Source organism: Podarcis pityusensis (assembly GCF_964106645.2).
Source record: "Podarcis pityusensis genome assembly, chromosome: 14".
NCBI lineage: Eukaryota > Metazoa > Chordata > Lepidosauria > Squamata > Lacertidae > Podarcis > Podarcis pityusensis.
In genome coordinates, this window is record NC_138039.1 from 52143863 (window position 1) to 52169536 (window position 25674).

Consider the following 25674-nt stretch of genomic DNA (forward strand, 5'->3'; position numbering starts at 1 on the left):
GTATTTTATTGTGTTGTTTGTAAATGCTGTTAAGTATAAACCCGATAATGAAGCTGAAAAATGCAAGCTAATGGGAATGCTGGTCTTTTCATCTACTATGTCACCCGTTAATCTTGTCTGGGCTAAGCATATCCAGCTCTTCTGAGAGCTCCCTCACGGATTTGGTTTTCAGACCCTTCACCATCCTAGTCTTCCTAGTTTCCCCCTTCTCAATATGCTCCAGTGTGCCAATATCCTGTGATCCAACCCGAGACCTGCAGGTATAGGGCAGTATACAAATATAATAGTAACAATTGTAATAATTAATAATAATCTCTGTCTTAAAATGTGGTGCCCAGAACTAGGCAGAGGATTGGACTAGATGACCCTTGTTACCATAAAGCACCAATGCTGCAGCAAGCAAAGGCTCTAGCAGCTCAGCCAGCTGCTTGTGGCTGGAAAGCCAGACAGGATGTTTGTGACTGTTGCCATGGGAACAAAGGGGCAGTCCATTCTGTACTGAGCACCGGATGTTAGCTCAGTGTGTGTGTGTCATATGACCCGTACTGGATGTACTTGGGAGGAGTTTCTTCTTGCTGTTGTTGAGTGCAGACATGATTCTCTGTACTGATGTAAGAGGCAGAAATAAATGATGTAAATAGTTTTCTGTCTGCTTCTTTCCCCTCCCTGGGGACACCAAAGGGGAGAGAGGAAGAACGGTGTGTTCCTCTCATACATCTGAGAAGAATCGCCGGACCTCGCCTGCTTATCAGCAGAGGTTGGGAGACGCGGGGAGGTCGACAGGAATATCTGCCGGTGCCTACGCTGTGGCACATTCCTCTGACCCAGGCAGAATTCCAACAGTGGCAGCCTTCGGATGGTTGCGATTCATCGGACATCTGCATGAGAGGCTGGTGGATTGTCCTCCTCTGCTCCAAGGAGGAAGAGAAGCGTCTGAAAGTAGCCAGAGGCTCCACAGACAGCTGGTGGAAAGAAGAGGTGTTTTCCAGAGCAACAAAGTTCAAGGTATGCTGCATTTCGGGCTAAAAGTGTGAACGCAGGAAGATTAATTCCCTGGTTCACGGAGCTGCGTTTCAAAGAAAACAAAAGCTCCGGAGGAAGAGGCCTGCAGCTTGAAGGCTGAAGCCTGCATTCCACAAATTTTTGTGGTTGATAAACTGTCCTATTGAAATGCATTGTTGCTAGGTAACGGTCCTGGAAAGTTACTGGCAAAGGGGCTGGACTCTGCGTGTAAGCCTGGGAAAGCGAAACAAAACCAGAGAATGTTTTGGCTACAAGGTTTACGAGCTCTTGGAAGGGACTTTTCAATAGCAGCCTGAGTTTAGCTGCCAGGTGCAAAGAGCGTAAACAATTTGCAGTTTTGCCTGCATGAGAAAGAAAAGAACAGCTGTTGGATTTTGCAGCTTGTTTGGAGGTGAGAGAGGTTTGGCTTCAAGATGGATGCCAAGAAAGGGGGAGGTTTGCCTTGCCCACCTCCCTTAACCAATGACAATTATTCATCTTGGTCTGTAAAGATGAAGGCCCTGCTGCAGAATCAGAGGCTTTTTGATGTAATTGAAAACCCCATCCCTGCAGCACCAACCAGAGGTTGGGAGTCACAGAATGTAAGGGCCAGGACTGCTATAATTCTGTGTGTCTCAGATGATCAGTTGGTGCATGTTCAGCATTTAGAAAATGTGAAAGAGGTATGGGATACGCTGCGTACAACGCATCAGAGAGATGCTGGTTCTTCAGCGTTGCTGTATTTTGAGAAATTGACCAATCTGAGACTTGCGCCTGATGGAGATGTTCAAGCGCACCTGACAGAAATGAAGTTTCTGCGTCAACAGATGGTGGAACGCAATTTCCGTCTTCAGGAGGAAGTGTTTTGCTTCATGATGATAAACAGCCTTAGCCGCACCTACAAGGTTGTTGCCAGTCAGCTTGGTTCCCTACCGGCCGCGCAGCTGACCGCGGAGAGAGTTTGTGCTGTGGTCCTGAATGAACACGACAGACTTGCTGCACTGGAAGAAAAAGACAGGGGGAGGGAAGAACAGAGTTCTAATTCCCCCACTGCTGATGCTACTGGAGAGCATGGTGTAGCATTGAGTGCTGTCCGATGCTACAATTGTGGACAGACTGGGCATCTACAGCGGAACTGTAGGAAGCCGCGCCAGTCAAGAGGAGCAAAGAGCAGCTCTACGAAGCCTCAGACGTCAGGCAAAAGCCGTACCAAGTGCCAGGTGAAACCTGCAAAGGCTATGATGGCGAAAGGAGCCACGCCAGATGTTGGGAACTCGTTCATAATTGACACGGGCGCCACGGTTCATATGTGCCCGCACAGAGGACTGTTTTCGACGTTGAAGAAGCAAAGCTTCACTGTGAAACAGGCCAACGGTCAGGAGTTGGAAGCGACTGGAATTGGGACTGTGTATCTTGAGAGTCTGAACTTGACTATAAGCAATGTTTACCTGGTTCCAGAACTGAAATTTAATCTGCTGAGCGTGTCGCAGATTGCAAAGAAAGGACTGAAACTGTCCTATGATGCTAAAAGCTGCAAGATCTACAAAGATGGAGAACTGTTTCTTACTGCCAAAGAGAAAGATGGACTGTATTTGTTGACTTTTGATCAAAGTGATTACATGAAATGTAATTCTTCTGATTCTAACGAAATCTCTATTGCAGGTGTGACCAGTGTGAGCACCAGGAAGGTGACTAAGACCAAGAAGATCGACAGAGCATTCCAGCGGGTGTATGCTGATGTGATTGGTCCTCTAGAACCATCTAGAGGCGGTGCACGATATTACCTTGTGTGTGTGGATTGTTTCACTAATTATTCTTGGGTTTATATGATGGAGAAACCGCAAGAAACTTTAGAAAAGTTTCAGGAATTTTGTGACAAGGTTAAAAGTATGCATGATGCTAACATTGATTGTCTTTTCACAGATGAGAAGCAAGTTTTTCTGTTACAGAAGTTTCAGAAGTTCCTGGATGGAAAAGGGATAGACCACAAAGTGGCAGTTTCGCAAGAAGCGTGGAACAGGGGGGTCTGTGTAAAAGTGAACAAAGAATTGCAAAAGGGGATGAATGCGCAATTGCTGAGTTCACATTTGCCACATGAATATTGGGCCGAATCGCTAGCGTCCTATCTTCACGTGTGGTTGAGAAAGGTCTCAACAGAGTTGGGATGTTCTCCTTTTGAGAAGCTGTTCAATAGAAAACCTTCTGTTGCCTATTTTAAGGTTTTCGGGTCTCATGTGAGAACAGAAGCTCCAGGTGGAGTAAAGAATGCCAGAGGCATTTTTGTGGGTTATGAAAAGGGCCTCTACAGAGTAATTTTGTCTGAATCTGGTCAGGTGATTCTCACAAAGTTCCTAGAGAGTGCTCCAGAGCAAGAGCGGGTTGTAGTACAGACATTTCCCACAGGAAACGATTCTGATGATGATGATGATGATGAGTTTGATCTTATTGAGTTCAGTAGTACTGATGATGACAGCGATAGCTCAGACAGCTCAGTTGTCACAGTCATTGAGAGGAAATCTCACATAATGACTAGACCCTCAGAAGAGGAGGAAGAACCACTGATTGCTACTGGTTCTCAACAGAGTCCAAAGGTTGAACCAGTGAGCACAGAGGATCAGAACCTCATACGCAGGTCTGAGAGAGCAACGAAGGGTGTACCACCCAAGAGGCATTCAAAGGAGTTTGCTAACCTTGCATATGTTGCTATTGTAAACGACCAAGGACAGATTGAAGCTGTGTCTGAGTCAGAGACAAAGGCACAACAGAGAGTTGTTAACCGAGGTAATGCGAAGTCACACAACCAGAGAGGTACATTGGTTAAACCAGTGGCGGGTAGTTCCAAGGGTGGAACTGAAACAACAGGGGAATGTTATAAATATAACAACTGTTTGTTTTCTTCTCTGGATGACGCTTTGCTCGCGGCACACATTGATACTTTAGGGGGAGTATGTTACCATAAAGCACCAATGCTGCAGCAAGCAAAGGCTCTAGCAGCTCAGCCAGCTGCTTGTGGCTGGAAAGCCAGACAGGATGTTTGTGACTGTTGCCATGGGAACAAAGGGGCAGTCCATTCGGTACTGAGCACCGGATGTTAGCTCAGTGTGTGTGTGTCATATGACCCGTACTGGATGTACTTGGGAGGAGTTTCTTCTTGCTGTTGTTGAGTGCAGACATGATTCTCTGTACTGATGTAAGAGGCAGAAATAAATGATGTAAATAGTTTTCTGTCTGCTTCTTTCCCCTCCCTGGGGACACCAAAGGGGAGAGAGGAAGAACGGTGTGTTCCTCTCATACATCTGAGAAGAATCGCCGGACCTCGCCTGCTTATCAGCAGAGGTTGGGAGACGCGGGGAGGTCGACAGGAATATCTGCCGGTGCCTACGCTGTGGCACATTCCTCTGACCCAGGCAGAATTCCAACAACCCTTGGGGTCCCTTCCAGCTCTAAGAGTCTAGACAAGACTGGGAGAGAAGTCATTCTGTGTACTTTCTCACAGCTCTCCTTGTCTGTCCTTCAAAGCCCCCCACTATCAGGCCTCCTGACTTTTTGGCACCTGCTTATAAACTCTCTCTTCCTCATCTTTACCAAGAACCAAACACAAGATGGGGGGCGGGAATCAGCTGGCTTGGGGGAATAGTTTCGGGGAAAGAACCCTAAGGGCAGGGAAGGCCCAAAGAGGCCATTGGGGACGGAGCATGCTCAGTAGGCATGGAATGCTGGCTGACGGTTGAAGGAGGGGTAGAAAACATGGGGTGAAGTGGTACAATGGAGAGCAGTGGGAAAGGGCATGGCTGGCTGGAACTCTGAGAAGCACTTGGCACTGTAATGGTTGGTTGTGAGCCTTCCTTGATGCAGTCATCTTTCTCGGTCTCCTGCTCTACCACAAAGAACTAAGTTGTTCTTTCTCATTGGTGATTTCCACCACACCATAACCCCATTGCATGGGAGAGAGTTCTGTTCTCTCTCTCTCTCTCTCTCTCTCTCTCTCTCTCCACACACACATTAAAACAAAGAAAGAGCAGTAACTGTACATAATTAACTAACTAAGGCAACTTTCGGAGGGGATGGTTGGAACACTGCCATGTGTTTTGTCTGGATTCCTGTTTCTTTCCTCCACTGTAGAAAATGGCTGAAGAATCTCTCAGGTCAAAAATGAGGTCCTGGTAGCAGACTGTTGTGCTTAATGTGTGGCAAAAACAATCTTTAAAGAAATATGGGAAAAAATTACGGTATCTCTCTATCTGCTTAATTAAGATTCCGGAGGTGGTATGAGTCAGGATTGTGTGGCTGCCCGCAGCTGGTGAACTGCCACATTTATATAAAATTGATTGAGGTTATTTATCTTTTAAAGGCATTTGTCAGGAACGAAGCTCACCAGAGCGCAGGGAAGAGTTAGACTCAGAAATTGAGCTAAGAGAGAGAGAGAGAGAGAGAGAGAGAGAGAGAGAGAGACTCTGTAGATGAAAGCTGACTAACAGAGCCAAGAAGGAGCAGTTTGACCTCCCCTTCCCTGTTAGCTCTCAAGAAGTGGGAGACTTAGGAGGCAGCCAGAGCATTGCTAGGCAATCAGCAGATAAGCAGAGGACTGAGACTGAGTTAAGTGAAAGTGAGGAGGGTGGCCGTTCTAGATCAAAGGACAACGAAAGGGCAAGAGGGGAACGGCGGGAATTTGGTGTCCTTCCTGCTGTGGGAGGAGTGAAGCTTCAGACTCACCAACTATTGTCAATGCGAGCAGGTGAGAAGCCATGCTCTGGATGTGTGTTTTTCTGTTTTTTTTTGGGGGGGGGGTTGGTAAATAAACATACATAAAACTGCCAGAGTCATTACTTCTTAATCGGGGGTTGCTCGCCTGCCTGAGATCATTACAGCATTTATATACTAGGGATGGCATGGAGAGTAAATCGCCCCATCTGTCCTGTCCTGATCCAGGTGGGGATTGTGTTTGATTCTGCTCCTGAGTTTGCACTTATGCCTTAGGGATCTCATAGAAGATTGCTCTGGGTTGGGAAGGGGGAGAAATTCAATTCAGTTCACATTAAAAGAAGAATTGATCAAATTTGTACTTTCTAAACCAAGATGAAGAGAAACATGGCCATCCTTCAAAATTCAGGTAGGTAGCCATGTTGGTCTGCCATAGTCGAAACAAAAAAAAAAAATCCTTCCTTAGAGACCAACTAAGTTTGTTATTGGTATGAGCTTTCATGTGCATGCACACTTCTTCAGATTCTTCAAATTCACACATCCAAATTTTGTGATGATGTTCTCCCAGCAATGTTTACAAAAATGTATATATTAGTGGGAAATGTGCATCAAAATGAATATACTAGTGAGAATAATCTACAAAAATGCATCAGATGAGGAGAAAATGCTTGAGAAATATTGGGAGAAAGTTGGGATGTGGGAAAGGGCTTTCTTGGTGGTTGCTCCCAGACTCTGGAACGCCCTCCCTAGAGAGACTCGACTGGCTCCCTCCTTGCTGTCCATCTGCCAGCAGGTGAAGACTGTTCTATTCCAAGAGGTCTTTGGGAACTGGATGTTTTTTTAACAAAAGTGTTTTTAATAGTGCTGTGACATTTCTGCATTTTGACAGATTAGTTTTGACATAATTTTAATCCTGTTATAGTTCAATTACCTTTTAACTATTATATTGTCTGGAGGGTGGCAACATGAGAGCAGGCCTTTTCTGCAGTGGTTCCCTGCTTGTGGAATGCTCTCCCCAGGGAGGTTTGGCTGGCACCTTCATTGTATGTTTTTAGGTGCCAGGCAAAAACGTTCCTCTTCTCCCAGGCCTTTGGCTGATTAACATCCTGTACCCTTTGAAATGTCTTTGTGTGAGGGGGTGGAGGGGATATTGGTTTGTGGGGTTTTTTGTTCTTGTTTTTGTTATGTTTTATTTGTTTTTATCTCACATTTTTATTGTAAACTGCACTGAGATCAACGGATGGTGGTATACAAATTTAATTAAAAATAAAGAAATATGTTTTATCCTTTTATCTGTTGTTTGTTTTTATTTTTTGTTTAGATTGTGTCATCCATGTCCATGGCACTTTATAAGGATTGAGAGAATGGGTCCCTGCCTGAAGGAGGTTACAGTCCATAAAAATGGTCAAGAGAGGAAGGTGGCCAGGGAAAGGGAGGCGGGGCTCAAGGGAGAAGGTTGGGTCCTCAACAGCTATGACTCCATGGAAATGACATCAGTGCTGTTTTGACAAGGCCCCTGCTGAGCTAGTCTGGCGCTTTCGCTGAAGGGCTGTCCCTTTCAGGACAAAGTGTTTCTGTGGGTGGGGGGTGGGAGGGCATCCATCCCAGCTCCCCCTCCTTGTTTAGCCCTGCCGTCATAAGGCTTTCATTTCCAGCCCAGCAGGAAGCAAAGAAAGCCCTGAGCCAAAGGAGAAGGAAGTTTCTAATTACCCACAATAGCTACTATGTTACAAGCTGCTTGGCTAAGAAAAGGCAAAAAATAATAATGTTTGTAATCCAAGCAAAACAAATTATTTTGCAAGTTGACAATTGGATCAGGGCGCAAGCAGGCTTGATAACACGGCTATCAGTGCTTTGCAGCTTGGGCCGGCAACCGGTTTTTGCTGTGCTTAGAACTGAGCAAGCACTGGCAGTCCACCAAGGCTGGCTTTGCTCAGTGGCTTATTCTCATTTTCGAGAGAGGCTTTTCAGCTTGTCCTTCTCCCTGTGAACTGAGGCATACCTAGAGTTCTCCCCTCATTCACTGCAGCTGGTCTCTCCCCTGAGCTCTGTCAGCTGAAGGGCCTTGGAGGAGACATCTGCCAGAGCTTCCATTTTTATTAATGACATTGGAAGAGGGGATTTCAAGAAGCTGCTTGTTATTTGTTCCTCGGCTCAGAAATGAACCACAGCAGCTCATATTTGTGTGCATTATGGGGCAGATGGACAACAAAAGTGCACCATTTAAGCACTTTAAGCCCTTTAAACACAGTGACAATCATCAGTCTTGTTTAGATATCTGTTTGGATATAGGGACTGCCTATATATGTTCAAGTCAGGGTGGAAGACATATATTTGTTAATATCACCTGAACTTTTTTCTCCCATATTTACAAATAATAACAATGAAAGCTGAAGCTTTGTAACTGTTTTTCCATGACCTCCCCCTTACAATTCTTTTGTGAAATCCTAAGAAGAAAATTATTTTAATGCTGTTTTTAATCAAATTTAAGCCATTTTGATTCAAAACTCCATTAACTTTCCTGGAAGTGCCTTTCCTGCAACTTTCTCAATGATTCCACTAATTCAGAAAAGCTCCTGTACCAGATCAGCAGGAGTATCACAAAATACAGTAAATAGTGAACTGATTTCCGCACATTGCAAATGCTAAGCCGGCCCTTTCAAGGAGGAGTCAGTTGTTAGAAAAATGAAATTTAAAGCTTTTCTTTCTTTCTTTCTTTCTTTCTTTCTTTCTTTCTTTCTTTCTTTCTTCATGGAGGCTTGTGCAGATGGAGCAATAAGTGAATTACTTAATCCTTATGGAAGCCTGTGTTCCAGATTTTGTGGTTTACCTTGGTGGTTCACTGGGGACCAACCCAATTCAACACACCCCAGACTTGCGTGCACATTGAATCGAAGCCATTCAGTTCGATTGTGCACTTTTCCAGATTTTCAAATGCATTTTTGGTCCACAAAAAGTATTAGTATAGAGAGTTTCCGTGCTGCAGCAGAAGTTAACTTTAGTGAACTAAATCCTTGCCTGGACCACACCTTTAGTTGAAAAGTATTCAGTTTGACACTTGGTGTAAAAATAATAAATAATAAATGAAGTAGATACCTGATATGAAAGTTTCCATAGTCCTAGCTAACTATCTAGTTGGAGGAACAAAGAGGCCATACTTGTTCCTTTGCTTTCAGAAGATAGACTTAACATGTCCTCTCACCTCGGGGTCCAGAGAAAGTGTCTGAGGAGTAGGAAGTGGTAAACAGCATGCATCCTAGGATTTATTACTCTAAACATTGAAGAGGTAGTCAGCACAAAGATAAATTTATAGGGACAGTCAGAGAACCCCCCACTCCATCTGTCTTAACCCATGCAACCCCACTCAGCAAGCTGAATTGCACCCAAACTTCCATCAAAATGGACATAGAAAAATATGTATTTTACATAAAAGATGCATGTAAAATGTGTCTTTTGCTAATGAACACATTGAAAAGCATGGGGAAAAGTGTATTCATGTGCACAAAATACTGCTTTGCTATTTGTTCCAAATTGCATTGCAATACTTTGATCAGTCTCCTGTTAAAACCAAAACTGTTAATAGCAACATTATGTGAAAAAGAACAGGCTGCAGATATTTTCTGGTGGTGATGTGGAAACACTTTTTTAAAGTTGCAATTTAATAATAATTGCATCACCTCTCCTACTCACCTCCCATTTATTTTCTCGCATCGTTAAGACTTTGGCCACCATACAGAACTGTGAAGGGGATTTGGACAAAATGTAACCCAGCTGCTTCTGAGCAAGCTCTGAGGAGGACCAGATTTCTCTGCTTTCCCTGTTAGTTCTGTGATCTTCTGAGCTAGCAATCAGTAATGGCCCCATCAAATGCCAAGAGGGATTACTGGTGCTGCAGGAAGTGATCCTGGGAAAACATGAATCTACTACTTTTTCTTTTCAAGTGTGTGTTGCAGGAGATGGGGAGTGGGAGAAAGGGGACTGGACCCCCCCCCCAGTTCAGACTTTGCAGCTGCTTGTATGTAGATCAGGATAATCTGCCCCTGTCCTGTCCTTGCCCACCTCAAACAGTACAGGTGGAGAGGCACCTGAGTGAGCATTTATCTCTTAAGTGTTGCCAGATCCTGATACAAAGTCACTGGGTGGCCAGGAGCAAAGGAGGATGGGATGCATCTGTACCTGGAGATGCCAATTTTCTGGTGGGGGGAGGGAAGAGGGAAGACTTGGCCTGTTCCAGTGCATTTTGAATAGCACTGTTATCTGCAGAAATTAGTAGGCATAGTATTTCATTGCACAGAAATAAGCATGGTTGGTTGATTAGATTAAACACTGCTTTTTGTGGGGTACCTTTATCAACATTATTAGCAGCCCTAAAGTGGGGTAGCAGGGTGTTACATCAAAGCATATACAAAGCAAACAAATAAATAAATAAGAGGAAAACATGGTGACACACCAATATGAATAAAGGCATCAATATTTCCCAGGCTGGCATGGGTGGTGAACGTTGAACATCTAAAGTCTGAAGCATAGGAAATAATGTCCCACCAGATGACATAGATGTTAGAATATAGTTCCGTTCCACCTTAAAAGAGTCAGGCATGATTGTTGTGTGTCACATGCCTGTTTACTCCCAGCACTATTCTCGCTGGGAACTTCTGTTTTGTATATAGCTTTTGTTTCTGGCTGTTTATATGGAAAACATGTTTTTCCTTTGTCATGTTTTTCCTTTGTTCTGATCTACGTTGAATAAAGCTGTAAATATGCTCTCCTGTCTGAATCTTCCATTGTGGAGACTGTTGAAAAGGGTGTGCACGAGTCTTGAAATGTCTCTGAGGCTCGTGTCGCTAATTGCCTGATGCTGTTCTATGGGAGACCGGTGATTGTCTGGAGGCAACTTGGAGGCCTGCCTGATGCCTCCGTCTCCCTGGCAGTATCCGAACAACAGGTTTCGGGCCCATGGCACTTACAGGAGAGTAAGACTGCTGAAGACTGCAAGAGGTATGTGGAAAAGGGAGGCTTTTCTGATGCCACGGCAGAGACTTTGAAGTCCAAGCTAACTAATTAGCCTGGCAGAGAAGAGCAAGCAGGCCTCATTGATTTACGAGCTGCTAAAGATAAGGCCTGTTGTCTTTGTCCATGGAGTTTTCTTGGCAGGGATACTGGAGTGGCTTGCCGGTTCCTCCTCCAGGTGGATCACGTTTGGTCAAAACTCTCCACTATGACCTGTTCATCTTGGGTGCCCTGCTTGGCATAGTTCATAGCTTCTCTGAGTTCTTCAAGCCCCTTCACCATGGCAAGGCAGTGATCCATGAAGGGGTATTGATGCTTTTGAATTATGGTGCTGGAGGAGACTCTTGAGAGTCCCATTGACTGCAAGAAGATCAAACCTATCCATTCTGAAGGAAATCAGCCCTGAGTGCTCACTGGAAGGACAGATCGTGAAGCTGAGGCTCCAATACTTTGGCCACCTCATGAGAAGAGAAGACTCCCTGGAAAAGACCCTGATGTTGGGAAAGATGGAGGGCACAAGGAGAAGGGGACGACAGAGGACGAGATGGTTGGATAGTGTCTTCGAAGCTACAAACATGAGTCTGACCAAACTGCGGGAGGCAGTGGAAGACAGAAGTGCCTGGCGTGCTCTGGTCCATGGGGTCACGAAGAGTCGGACACAACTAAACAACAACAAAAGATAAGGCTGATTGTAAAAGGGAAACCAGCTGATGGCTGAAGTTAAGAGCTGAAATGGATCTTTTACAAGCCTCAGTTGGGGCTCCGTGCCCAAAGTTTAATTGCCACAACTATCAGACCTGGGCAAGGTACTGCAAGGGCCAGATGAGAAGGCTTGGTGTGTGGCATACTGTTTCTGAGGACCCCCCAGCGCCTCTGACAGATGAATGGGTGGAACAGGATTCAAGAGCCATGGGAATAATTTTGCTCTCAGTAGCTCCTGAAGAGTTAATCACCCTGGCTGGCAAGGCCAGCTCCCGTGAGATGTGGGAAGGGCTTCAGGCCTGTCATCTCTGACAAGAGGCTGGGTCTGTGTTGCTTTACTTCAGAAAGCTCCAAACAGGAAGTGTTTGGAGCCAGGGGAAGACCTTAGAGCCCACGTTTTGCATTTGCAGCATCTCAGACAGGAATTGACTCATAGAGGTTTTAATATGCCTGAGTCTCTGTTTGCAGTCCTTAACCTGGACTCCCTGCATGAGAGCTATCATGCTGTGGCAAGCCAGCTGGCGACTCTTCCTGCGCAGGACCTCACTGCTACAAAAGTTTTGGCGACCTTGCAAAACGAATATGATAGGAGGAATGCAGCTGAGTCAGCTTGTGTGCTTCAGGGGGAGCAGTGTGGGACAGCATTCCAGCCTCCAGGGGGAGCCAAGGCATTGGCAGCTGTGAAGTGCTGGAACTGTGGGAACCAAGGTCATCTTCAGAGATTTTGCCCGAAGGCTGGAACTAAACAGAAGAAGAAGCCTGCAGATGGCCAGAAGCAGAAGGGGGGTGGGAAGCCCAGGCCAGTGAAAAACAAGGCTTTGTTTGCTGGCACTGCTTCTCCAAAGGCCAAAGGCAAGTTTGTTGTTGATTCTGGAGCGACAAGGCACATTACGAAGGATTGGCACTTGTTTATTTCCTTCACGCCTCAAGATGGAGAGATCCAACAGGCTGATGGTAAGACGTTGAGAGTTGCAGGAGTCAGGACAGTGAAACTGGCAAGTCTGCATACAACCATCAGCGAAGTACTTTTTGTTCCAGATTCTGCAGACAGTTTGCTCAGTGTCCCACAGCTGACTGGGCGAGGCTTTGAGATTTCCTTCAAGAAGAGCGTCTGTGTCATCAGGAAAGGCAAAGAGGACATTTTGCATGCGAAGTTTATAGATGGCTTGTTCTTGATAACTTATGATGACATTGCTGTAGATGTGTCTAATGTTGAATCTTGTTGTGTTGCACAAACTAACAAAGTTCTTCATGCAGGGTGTATTCATGAGGCGCACCGAAAATTTGGTCACATGTCTCGGCAGGCACTGGCCGGTTCAGGGTTTGAACATTAAGCCCTGTAAGTTTCACATGAAATGTGTATCTTGTGCAGAGAACAAGGTGAAGGTTGCTCCAAAAGGCAAGGTGTCTAGCAGACAGGCTTCCAAACCCTACCAGCTAGTCCACGCAGACCTGGTTGGTCCACTTGCTCCCTCTTTGGGTGAAGCAAGGTACTTCATGGTTTTAATTGATTCTTTTTCCAGGTACATTCATGTGTTTATGCTCCAACAGAAGCATTTCCTAAGTTCAAGGCGTTCTGTGCTTGGTTGGAGAATGCTCACAGTAAACGCATTGGCTGTTTGTTTACTGATTGAGGCGGTGAATTCACTTCGCAGCAGTTTGAAGCTTTTCTGACTGAGAAGGGAATCCAGCATAGCCTCTCAACTCCTAGATCTCCATGGATGAATAGACTTTGTGAGCAAGCAAACCAAACTTTGCTGCAAGGCCTAAAAAACTTGTTGCATGATGCCAATCTCCCTGAAAAATATTGGGCGGAGTCTTTGAATAAAGGTAAAGGTAAAGGGACCCCTGACCATTCGGTTCAGTCGTGGCCGACTCTGGGGTTGCGGCGCTCATCTCGTTTTATTGGCCGAGGGAGCCAGCGTACAGCTTCCGGGTCATGTGGCCAGCAGGACTAAGCCACTTCTGGCGAACCAGAGCAGCGCACGGAAACACCGTTTACCTTCCCGCCGGAGCGGTACCTATTTATCTACTTGCACTTTGATGTACTTTCGAATTGCTAGGTTGGCAGGAGCAGGGACCGAGCAACGGGCGCTCACTCCGTCGTGGGGAATTCGAATCGCCAACCTTCTGATCGGCAAGTCCTAGGCTCTGTGGTTTAACCCACAGCGCCACCTGTGTTCCAGTCTTTGAATACTTTTGTTTATTCCTATAACAGGAGACTGTCATCACCTATTGGTTGTACTCCCTATGAGAAGATGTTTGGTAATAAACCTTACATCAAGCACATGATAATCTTTGGTTCTGACATGTGGCTACACACCCCACAGTGCAGCAGGCTTAGGAAGCTTGGGGCACATGGTTTGTTCATGGGGTATGAAAAAGAATACAGGGTATTCATGACTGACTCTAAGTCCAATAGGTTCACAAAGAGTGTTGAGTACAGTCCTAAGTGGGGGGAAAATGTGGGAATTTTCCAGAGTCACTCAGAGGAGGATGAAGATGATGTGAAAGAAGCAGATGATGATGAGGTAGAAGAGGAAGCTGAGGATGATGATCAGAGTTCGGATTCCAGCTCAGTGGGCAGCGCTGTTGCTGTTGTCAGCGACAGTGATGACACAGCAGACTACAAGAGTGCAAAAGCCTCAATCAGACCATCTGATGTGTCTGACACTGAACTGGAAAAACCACTGTTCACCATTGGCCACTGTTCTCCTAAGAAAAGACTTGCGTCGAATACACAGATCTGAAAGGGCCACAAAAGGCAAACCTCCAAAGAGATTTGCTTATGAGTTTGCTAAGACAGCAACTGCTATTCTTAGTAGCTCAGAGAAGCTGTGGGAACCTTCAAGCTTCAAAGAGGTTCAGGAGTTAACCTCTAAAGATGCTGAGCCATCGCTAAATGCCATGAAGGCTGAAGTTGATTCCTTGGATAGGAACCAAACTTGGGAGCTAGTCCCAGTAGTCCTAGGAATGAGACTGGTTGGCAGCAAGTGGGTCTTCAAGGCCAAGACAGACCAGACTGGCAAGGTTGTCAGGCACAAAGCCAGATTGGTCGCCAGAGGTTTTTCACAGGTACCTGGACAGGATTACCACGAGACCTACTCACCCACCGTCAAGTATGAGAGCATTAGGCTAATGCTCAAGATAGCTGCAGAGGAGAAACTGCACGTTTCTCATCACTACGTGAACACAGCTTTTTTGTACGGGGTTTTGGGGGAGGAGCTGTATATGCTTCCACCTGATGGAGTGCAGATACAGAAGGGAATGGTCTGTAAACTACGGAAATCTTTATATGGTCTCAAGCAGAGTGCCAGGTGTTGGAACACGAAACTCACTGAGACATTGCTTTCTCTAGGTTTTCACCAAGGCAGAGCTGATCCATGTGTGTTTGTCAAGGAGGAGGGGCAAAACAAACTGTATTGTTTATGTTTAGTTGATGATCTTCTTCTGTTTTGGAAGAATCAGGCTTTGTACCAAAGCACCCTAGCTCAGCTGAAGGAGCAGTTTGACATGAAGGATCTTGGTGAGGTTTCCAACTATCTTTCTCTGCAGGTGGAGAGGGACCAGGCAGGTAATTTTCTGGTACACCAAACACAGAAAATTTCTGATGTATTAACAAGGCTGAATTTGGTTGATGCAAACCCAGCAGTCACACCGATGGTGACAGGTTACCAGGTAGATAGTACTGCTGAAGCATTTTCTGACACCACACTGTACAGATGCATTCTAGACAAGTTGAATTTCATTGCTAGATGTTCAAGACCTGACATCGCTGTAAGCACTAACTTGCTTAGCAGACATGCCAACAATCCTACTGTTCAGGATTGGAAAGCTCTGAAGCGCATAGCCTGCTATTTGAAAGGGACTTTGCACTACAGGCTGAGGTTCACCAGTCAGAAGATTGGAGGTCTTGAAATCTTTGCAGATGCTAGTTTTGGAAGTGACACCACGGATGGTACAAGCACTTCTGGAGTATGCTACATGTACAACCACTGTCTGTTTGACTGGCTGTGCAAAAAGCAAATGACAGTAAGCCTAAGTTCCTGTGAAGCAGAACTCAGTGCTCTGTCATTTTCACTCATGGATTGTGAATGGTTGATGCAACTGTTTCAGGACATCAGAGTTTCTGTGAAATGTCCTATACAGGTGTATCAAGACAATAGATCCTGTTTGGCTTTGCTGAACTCAGAGAGTCGCAAGCAAAGAACCAAATACTTGCAGATTAAGTTACATCGTGCAAGAGAGTGTATTCAGAAAGGATTCATTCAAGTGTCCTACATGCCAGGAAATGAAATTCCTGCTGATCTGTTGTCTAAGGTTGTTAACAGAGAACAACTTAAGGTTTATGTACAGAGGTTGCAATTGGGTTGAACCACAGGTACTACAGGTTACACGGAAAGGGGGAGGATGTTAGGATATAGTTCCGTTCCACCTTAAAAGAGTCAGGCATGATTGTTGTGTGTCACATGCCTGTTTACTCCCAGCACTGTTCTCGCTGGGAACTTCTGTTTTGTATATAGCTTTTGTTTCTGGCTGTTTATATGGAAAACATGTTTTTCCTTTGTCATGTTTTTCCTTTGTTCTGATCTACGTTGAATAAAGCTGTAAATATGCTCTCCTGTCTGAATCTTCCGTTGTGGAGACTGTTGAAAAGGGTGTGCACGAGTCTTGAAATGTCTCTGAGGCTCGTGTCGCTAATTGCCTGATGCTGTTCTATGGGAGACCGGTGATCGTCTGGAGGCGACTTGGAGACCTGCCTGATGCCTCCGTCTCCCTGGCAGTATCCCAACAATAAACATGTTCTGGATCCTCTCATCACCCTTGAAACATGCAGTGTGTGTGTGTGTGTCCTGCCATCATAGCTAAAGTCTGTAAGTCTTATACCAGGGCTGTCGATCATGATTTACCAGTCGATTGCGGGATGCCCCTGGTCAATTGTGGTCAGTCGCTGGATCCTCCGCAACAACTTTGGCTTCCCTAAAGGCTCAACAACTCTGGTCAATCGAGTGGGTAGATCACTGCCAGTTTTTTTGTGTGGTGGTTGTAGATCACAGTCTCTTGGAAGTTGGACAGTCCTGTCTTATACCATACAATCAGATACACATTTTACAAGCTTTTCCATTGCAGGGTCATTGAAATCCTCTTTGCAGCTAACATCCTTGTCAAAAGCTCTTCCTATCCTGCCTTTTGACTGGCACCCTCAAACTTGCAAAATACACATGTGCATTAAAGAATATATGAAAACACAAGGAAACAAAACATCATGAGCCCAGCTAGAGCAAGAGCAGAGGTCTGGGCCAACTTTGACTGCCTCCCTTTCCCTTGGAATCCTTCCCTCTGGGCAGTTGGTAGTGGGTGGTCCAGTGATGGTGGACGTGGGCTTTGCCTGCCCTTCTCACTCTCTCCTGCCACTTCTTCCAGGATATTTTCAATTCTTTGGCTTGATAACTGTATTGCAAAATTCAAAGAAGGGTGAGTTTCAAAGAAGAGCTTTGTAATGCTTCATGCACTGCAAGAGTGGGGAATCTCTGGCCATCCAGACATTGCTCTATGATGGCCCCCATCACCCCGACAATTGGCCTTGCTGGTTGATGGAGCCCAACATGCTCTGAAGCATCACAAGGCTGTATTGTTTGGGAAGGGAAAATCTGGTGAGCCTGCATTAAAATGTGACCCCATGAATTTTCTCCTCCATCCCTAGGCAGGAAGCCCATGCGGGGAGAGGGGCCACTGCGGCCTTCTTGCCTATAGAACCCAGGGCCAACGGTGTCCCCAAGCGCACCTGAGGCAGAAGTAGTGAAGGCTGGGTTGGGGAGCTCCAGCCCGCCATTAGCTTCTTTCCACTCAAGCTTTCTGTTTGTGCTGTGGTGGTATAACCCAGCCCTATCCATACTCATGGCCTTCTCTCTCTCTCTTTCTTTCAGTTAAGGGCAGTCAGAAATGCGAACTTAATTGTCGAGCAGTAGGTTATCGGTTCTACGTGAGACAAGCGGAGAAGGTCATTGATGGGACGCCGTGTGACCAAAATGCAACCTCTGTCTGCGTGTCTGGGCAGTGCAAGGTAGGGATGATGCCCACCTGGAGAGGGTTTCTTTTTTCTTTATATGCCATTTCTACGTGCTGATTTCTCAAAATCAAAACTAAACTAAAAAGCCCACCAGCAAAGTATGTGCATGGGGAGGATGAATGTTTTGTTTTAAAATATATTGTTTGCCATGCCAGGGGACTTGTCACAGAGACAAAGACAACCTTTCCTCTTTATCTTTCTCCTCTCTCTCCATGTTTGTCCATATTCAGACAACCTTGCACATCTTCTTGGGCTTTGTTTGTAGCATAGTTGGAAGTGTTGCATTTTCTTGTAGATTAAGGTTACCAGACGTCCCCATTTCCCTGGGACAGTCCACGGATTTACATATCAGTCCCCTGACAAAATCCATCTATTTAGTAGGAAGTTGAAAAGTGTCCCCGGATTCATTGGGGGGGGGGGGAATCTGGTAACCTTATTGTGGATGGCAGGTGTGTTTTTAAGGTCAGATTATTCACCAAGCGATCTCTTGATCTAAAGCCAAAGGCTGTTCTGATCCTGAGTGCCTGAAGCTCAACTGGGATCTTCACAATGTAGCTGCTTTGCCACTCTCTGGGTGGTTTTTTTGGAGAAGGGAGATGGGGACACAAATGCAGAGGACAGTATGGCAGTCATCTCACACTTGATAATCTGAGAGTAAGCACCATTGAAGTCCATGGAGCATCCTTCAGAGTGGACATTCATAGGATTGTAATGCAAACGTGTGAAAAACCTGCCTCCCCTCCAGCATCCACACCGGGCATTGAGATCAATGGATGAAGATCTCTGGATGGTGCCGCATGTGCCCCTGCAGCCAGGCGCTCTCAGGCATGTGCTTGCCACATTATGAGACAGGTTCTTGGAAATCTCCTCTCTTACAAGTGAAGCAAGTCCCAGTATGGTTATGTTCTTGACATTTGTTGAAAGGTTTCCTTTTCCCCAAGCCGTCCTGAATTATTATTTTTTTATTTTTTGTTTTAATTTAAATTATTTAATAAAAATTATATGCCCCTTGATTGTTAAAAAAGCTAACAGAAGCCCTCAAAAGAATAAAACGGTGAAATTATCCATAAAAATATGGATAACTATGTGAAACTTTCAAAAAAATAAATAAAATCAACTATAAGCTGAAACTCATTAAAACAAAAGTCAACATTCTATTTTTATTTATTATATTTATTTATTTATTTATTTGTATTATGCTTTATATTCTGTTTTTGACCACGAATCTTAAATCAGTTTATAACATCTGAAATGAATGAATGAACAAATAGTGGGGAAGACAAACTTATGGCCCTACAGATATGGCTGGACTACAACTCCCATCCTCTCTGGCCATGGCTGTGCTGCCTATGGCTGATGGGGGTTGGAGTCTTGAAGGTCACAGGGTCGTCATCCATGATGCATAGGACTCCACTGGGAGACCAAGGAGGACGGGCAAGAGCTGTTTCAGACATCTCTCTCTTACAGGAACCTCATCCATGGAGATCCCACCCCCCGCCTCCCTCAGCCACATCTCTCCATCAACAACATTCTTAGTGCCACCATACTATAATAGCTAGAACAATATTTATGTATCTTGTGGCAGCTTAATATTATTCATGCTATTTGCCTGCAGAAAGTCAGGTTTGGCCTGACTTATGTGCCATAAGTAGTTTGGATGACTTGCTTTTCACCTGCTGGAAGCTGTCTTTATGACATTGGTCTTAAGACACTTTTTCTTCCTGCTACTTACTTGTCATTATATTGTTTTAATGTCATTGTCCTGAGCTACCTTGAGCCCTGCTGAGGACAGGAGGGCAACAAATGCTTTGAAGGAATGAATGGCCAGGAGGGACCATGGCTCAGCGGTACAGCCCCTGCAGGAGGCCCCTGGCAGCATCTTCATTTGAAAAGGGATCTAGGAGCAGTGAGGGGAAGCCTCTTTCCCTGCCTGAGATCCTGCAGAGCTGTTGCCCGTCAGAGCGGACAATGCTAGACTGTATGGACCAGTTTTCTGGCCTGGTATCTGGCAGCTTCCTGTGTTCTTCTTGTTCATCAGCTAATGCTCTCTCTCTGCGCATGACAGTGGGAATCTCTTTTAGGCAGGTTCTGATCAAAACAGGAGAGTGATGAGATTAAAAATTAAAGGAGCTGTCATGTAAGAATGTACAGATTACTGCTAGTTGATTAGCCGAACTTGTACTTCCATTCAAATGACCTAATGTTCAATAATAAAATTGGCCTGTAACTAATCTGTATTCCAGAGTGTTTAGAACTTCATAGCAACTAAATTAATTTGCCTCCCTGCACTCTCCTTTGAACGCTGATGTCAGTAATCCTTTGAATATTTCGCTGGATATTCTCCAGTTACTTGACATTTTGAGAAATCCTGATGTCAATATTTGATATTATTTGCCAGGATTTGATAGCTGGAATGCAATGGATCTGACAGCATGGTATTTAATATTTGACTATATTTTGTATCCAACAGCATTTCACAGATGACGCGTAGTGGCTGTTATTTGCCAGCTGATATGTTCTTGCATTTTATGCCTGCCAAAACAATCAATCAGTTGTTGGTTACACTTTCCTTAGCAGGAGAACCTTATTGTAAAATACAGGAGAAGTGCGGCTGTGCTTCAGCTCACATATTGTTTCAGAAAGTGGATTGGTAGGTTTGTATTGAATTCCTCCTCCAGCCTCAGATTCACCAGAGAGAGAGAGCCAGTTTCAAAAAAAAGAGAAAGAAGCACCCTCTTTCTTGTTTTAGCTGTTTCTTTTGCTTAGTGCTTTCACATCTAGGATCCCTTTTTTTTATTTACAAAGCATTACAATATCAAGTGATGCACTGATGCATAATACGCTTTAATCTTTCATTGATGTTTTAATGCACATTACTGCTTTGTGATGGGTCTTGGTAGGAGAACACCTGCATTGACTCCAGAAGGTCCCGGATTCAATCCCTGGTCACTCCAATTAAAAGGATTATATGAAATGATGTCTTTCTAAAAGTAGGAAGGAAATAAGCACAATGGTGGAAACATTTGCACCCAGCATCATAATCTCACTTAGCTTGAATTGCTGCAAAAACGGAAGGAATGGGAACTAGAATGGTAGCTATAGGGGGTGAGGGCTAGCCTGGTATTTTGCCCTGGAAGAAGCCTCCGGAGGGGCGCCACTGAGGCTCCCAGCCTGTGTGTGTGTGTACACAAATGCACGGGGTGTGTGTGTGTGCCAAACTGGGTCTTTGAGCCGGGTGACATAAAGCCTAGTTCTGCCTCTGTGGGAACTGTGTCTTGGGTTACTCTTTCTGCTAAAATTCTTCTTCTCTATTCCTTTTTTTTTTAAACATAGTGATAGTCCATCTCCTTTTTCTTGTATCTTCACTTGCAAACAGGGTGATGATGATGAATTATTCAACCCCTCCCCCTGCTTTCAGCAATTCAAAGAGGTAAGGTGAGAATGTCCATTGCACAATTAGGCTATCAAAGGAGCCATGTGTATTTAGAGTTGTCCAGTGCCACTTACAGCAGCCAGCCCTTCCTATCGAGTTCTGCAGGATCTCCTTTTTTTATTGTGCTTTCACTGTGGCTCATGGATAATTGTGTCTCATGCTTTGTACAATGTCCTGCACCATAATCCTTTTAGAAAGCTCAGTTGGATTGTGGGATGGTGCCATGACAAGCCTCTTTTTGTTCTTCTTTTACAGCTGGCAATGCCATTCCTTTCTTGACATAATCATTGAGACTTTCTTTCCCGTTCCAAACCTGTTAGCAAAGCCTCTTAATGTTAACAGAAGGGAGGTGGATGATTCAGGCAACAGCCTTGAACCTTGTGCGTAGGAAAGGGCGAATGTGCCAACCTCTTGGTCTCCCAGTTACTGCTCAGAATGTTTCTCCTAACATTCATGTTAGGAGTACAATGCATTCTTATAGGTTACTTTCACAAAAATATGTACTGTTACGTGTTATTTTCACCAAATATATGAATTTTCATGGACAATTTCCCCTAATGTTTATGGGCAGGGATCCCGAGGGTCATCTAGCCCAACCCCCTGAAATGCAGTAATCACAACTAAAGCATCCCTGGCAGATGACCATCCAACCTCTGCTTAAAAACCTCCAAGGAAGAAGAGTCCACCACCTTCCGAGGGAGTCCATTCCCCTCTCATCACCAGAAGATTCTTCCTAAACTTTAGCTGGAATCTTCTTTCTTGCCATTTGAATCCATTGGTTTGGATTCTACCCTGTCCTTATCAAAATAGCATTTGTGAGGGTGCCAGATACACTGTGGAAATGCAAAATAATTTAAAAAGGAATGAGCTAAGCAAATGCTTCTTTTTATAGGGTAGTGGCAGAATGGGTGGTAAGTAGATCAGCTTTCGGTTTACCTGTCGGAGGCACCATGCAGGTGTGACTGAGCAAGAGCTGCCACCCCTGAGGGCCTGGACATTTTCAGCAGAGAGATTAAAGTTTCTCTGTTGGAACAAAAGCTGTTCGGCTATGCAGGAAGCAGCTTCAGAACGGGGTTGAAAGCTGCAAGACGCAGCTGTCAAGATATCTCTGCTGCTAAGCCATGTGCAAGGGCTGGCCCAATAAATTGTTGCACCTGAGGCAAACCAAGGGAGGAAGGGGTGAGTGAAGATCCACACCAGGAACAAGGGGATAAAGATTCACATCGGGAACAAGGGTAGGAGGAGACCAGCTTTGGCTCCTATCTGCCAAGAGACTGCTGTGGAGGAGGCATTTGGGCGGGGGGTGGCTGCTGAGGAGCGCCAGATGGATCCTGCTGCCTGAGATGGTTGCCTAACCTTGTCTCATAGGTTGGCCAGCCCTGGGCTGTCCCAAGTGTTTCCTTGGGCCCCAGGACTCCCCAGTGCCAGGATGGAATGGCACAGGGTGCTCACTTTGACTACATGACATAATGGGGGAACCTGGAGAGTATAAAGACCAAGCAGTGAGATTCATTCAGCACATAGTAGAACTAGAGAACTCGTTCCCACAGGAAGCAGTGATGGCCACTTCCTTGGATGACTTTAAAATAGTAGACAAATTCATGCAGGAGAGGGCTATTGAGGGCTGCTAACCTTATTGGCTCTTCTCTGCCTCCACAGTGAGAAGCAGTGATGCTTCTGAATACCAGTTGCTGGAAACCACAAAATGCTCTTGTGCTCGAATCCTGCTCACTGGTTTCCCGTAGGCACCTGGCTGGCCGCCGGGAGACCAGGATGCTGGAACTAGATGGGCTGGATCCAGTGGGCTCTTTTTACATCCTTATGTTCTCATGTTCATCCAGGAACTCAGGCGGAAAAGGACAAATGCGTTGCAATTTAGCTTGCTCCTTTAAAATGTGTACAAACAGCAACTGGGGAGAGGATCAGGCCATCTACTGTCAGTATTTTGAAGGAGAACGATCCCAAGTATTATGTATTAATATAAAGCTTTCCCACCTGCTGCAATATGTGTGAATTCTGCAGCTGGGTGTCTTTACTGCTATATCATGCAAAGTGACCCAAAAAGATACAGTGTGTGCAAATAGTAGTAGTTGTAAAATTAGGGTATAGTGACATCTAGTGTTAATCTGACATCTTGTGGTCTCAGCCAGACTTGCACTGGGTTCCATGGTGGCACCTGTCTTGTTGAGAATATGGGGGTGTCGTCAAAAGTGTCAAGCTCACCCTCAAACTGCATAGGGTACTCCATCCTCTGGTTTTTTGTATCACGGTCTTCATTTCCTCACCTCTCTCTCCTTCCACAGTCTAACCCAAAGGCACGTGGCGATGGGGAGCCTGGCTGTACAGAGTGATATGGCATCATACCGAATATGTGATAATAGAACCTGCACTTTTGGGTGCTATCTCTGTGCCATACACAATGTAGGATGTCACCCTAAATGTTTGTAGGATTGGAGCCAAAATGTTCACATCCCAACCTTTTAACTGCTGAGGAGAAAGGGGCAGTCAATTAATATTGACAAGCCCCTTTGTGAAAGGTGCCTGACGGCCTGTGGCCAGTCCTATAGGTCATGGGCTGGATCCTAATAAGTGTGAGCAGCATTTTACTCCCTTGCTCTGCCCTCCCTCTTGCAGCCTCCTGTTCTCCTCTGTGTTATCATTGGGAATAAATGGTGTGGTAAGATCAGGGCAGGGGGTCTGCATATAGAGGGGGCATAATTGTAAGTCACTGGTTCTCCTTGCACTATCAAAAATGTTGTTTGTTTGTGCAAGTATCTTCTTGTATCCAGCTCAGTATGTTTTTAAAGAAGGATGTGAACCTTTCTTGGCTTTATTCATTTTACAGAAAAGTCTTCTTCTTTGGCGATCCCTCGTAGCTGAGTAAGATTGTCTTCCATAAACACGGTTTTAACAACGAGTCTGTAAGTGACTCAGGAGGCCAATTCTGGATTCACACGTCCTTCCACAGCGGGGACATTGGTTTCCGGATGGGAGTTGATCACGGTGTGGCTTTGCCAAGCATGCCTTCCTCCTAGCATGTTTCTCCCTTGCGTCCTGAGCTTGAGCGTCTTCAAAGCCCATGACACCTTTGGTAAAGGCTGTTCTCCAATTGGAGCGCTCGCAGGCAAGTGTTTCCCAATTGTTGGTGTTTATACTACATTTTTAAAGATTTGCCTTGAGAAAGTCGTTAAACCTCTTTTGTTGACCACCAGCATTACACTTTCCATTTTTAAGTTCAGAATAGAGTAGTTGCTTTGGAAGACGATCATCAGGCATCCACACAACATGACCAGTCCAACGAAGTTGATGTTGAAGAATCATTGCTTCAACACTGGTGATCTTTGCTTCTTCCAGTACACTGGTATTGGTATGCCTGTCTTCTCAAGTGATGTGTACAAATTTTCAGAGACACCGTTGATGGAATCTTTCGAGGAGTTGGAGATGGCATCGATAAGTGGTCCATATTTCACAAGCATACAGTAAGGTTGGTAGCTTTGGAAACAAGCATTTTGGTTTCCCTGCGAATGTTCCAGTCCTCAAACACTCTGCACTTCAATTGGGAGAAAGCCGCACTCGCAGAGCTCAGGCGATGCTGGATTTCGGCATCAATGTTGACCCTTGTGGAAAGATAATGGCCTAGGTAGGAGAAGTGATTAACATTTTCCAGCGTTACACCATTGAGTTGGATTTGTGGCACTGCAGAGGGGTTATTTTGTACTTGTTGGTGCAGCCAACTTTGGTTTTTTGGATGTTGAGTGATAGGTCAAGCTTTTCGTAAGCTTCTGCAAAGATATTTAGGATGGTTTGGAGGTCATCCTCTGAGCGTGCGCACACTACATTGTCATCAGCATACTGAAGCTCTATGACGGAAGTTACGGTAACCTTACTCTTTGCTTTCAGCCTGCTCAGATTGAAGAGCTTTCCATCTGTTCGATATATGATTTCTACTCCAGTGGGGAGTTTCCCTTCGACAAAGTGTAGGATCATGGCAATGAAAGTAATGAATAGAGGTGGGGCAATAACACAACCCTGTTTAGCACCTGATCCCACTGCGAATGGTTCATTTTGAGAGCCATTGTTATCTGTGATTGTTGCTGTCATATTATCATGGAGGAGCCGAATTATGTTTACAAATTTATCTGGGCAGCCAATTTTCAGAAGGACAGTCCACACGGCATTACGATTTACGGTGTTGAAAGCCTTAGTCAGGTCAATAAACGCCATATACAGGGGTTGGTTTTGCTCTCTGCCTTTTTCTTGAAGCTGTCAAGCAGTGAAAATCATGTCCACTGTCCCCTAGAAGGTCAAAAACCATTTTGGGATTCAGGAAGGGTCACCTCGGATATTGATACGAGACGGTTTGCTAAGATCCTTACAAGAATTTTGCCAGCCGCAGCTAATAGAGAGATGCCTTGATAGTTTCCGCAATCAGTTCTGTCACCTTTTTTAAAGAGATTGATGATTTTGGCATTTCTAAAGTCTGCTGGGATCTATTCTCTCTCCGGGATTTTTTCGATTCCACCCACTTTGAAGATTTCGGCAGGTATCCCATCAGGTCCGCTGGCTTTGTTGTTTTTCATTTGGTTAGTAGCTGTACACAGCTCACCCAGATTTGGAGATACGGCAAGCTGATCTCTAACTTGGTTTTGTGGAATTTGAGAGAAGACCTCAGCAGCTACAGGGGAGTTGCGGTTAAGGAGATGTTGGTAATGTTCTTTCCAGTGCAGTGCAATAGCTTTTTTATCTTTTAGAAGTGTGG

The 25674-nt window shown here is 45.1% G+C and overlaps 1 protein-coding gene across 2 annotated transcripts in view; it reads left to right on the plus strand.

Annotated features, from left to right (window-relative positions):
* The window catches only part of THSD4 (thrombospondin type 1 domain containing 4), a 411334-nt gene that overhangs the window by 171046 nt on the left and 214614 nt on the right, over nt 1–25674 (plus strand). For both annotated transcript variants that reach the window (XR_013979370.1, XM_080980690.1), the window contains exon 7: nt 17340–17476. Coding sequence is in view for 1 of the 2 variants with exons in the window: in XM_080980690.1 (XP_080836816.1) it covers nt 17340–17476 (137 nt within the window). In the remaining variant the exon portion in view is untranslated. The remainder of the gene's footprint in view (nt 1–17339; nt 17477–25674) is intronic.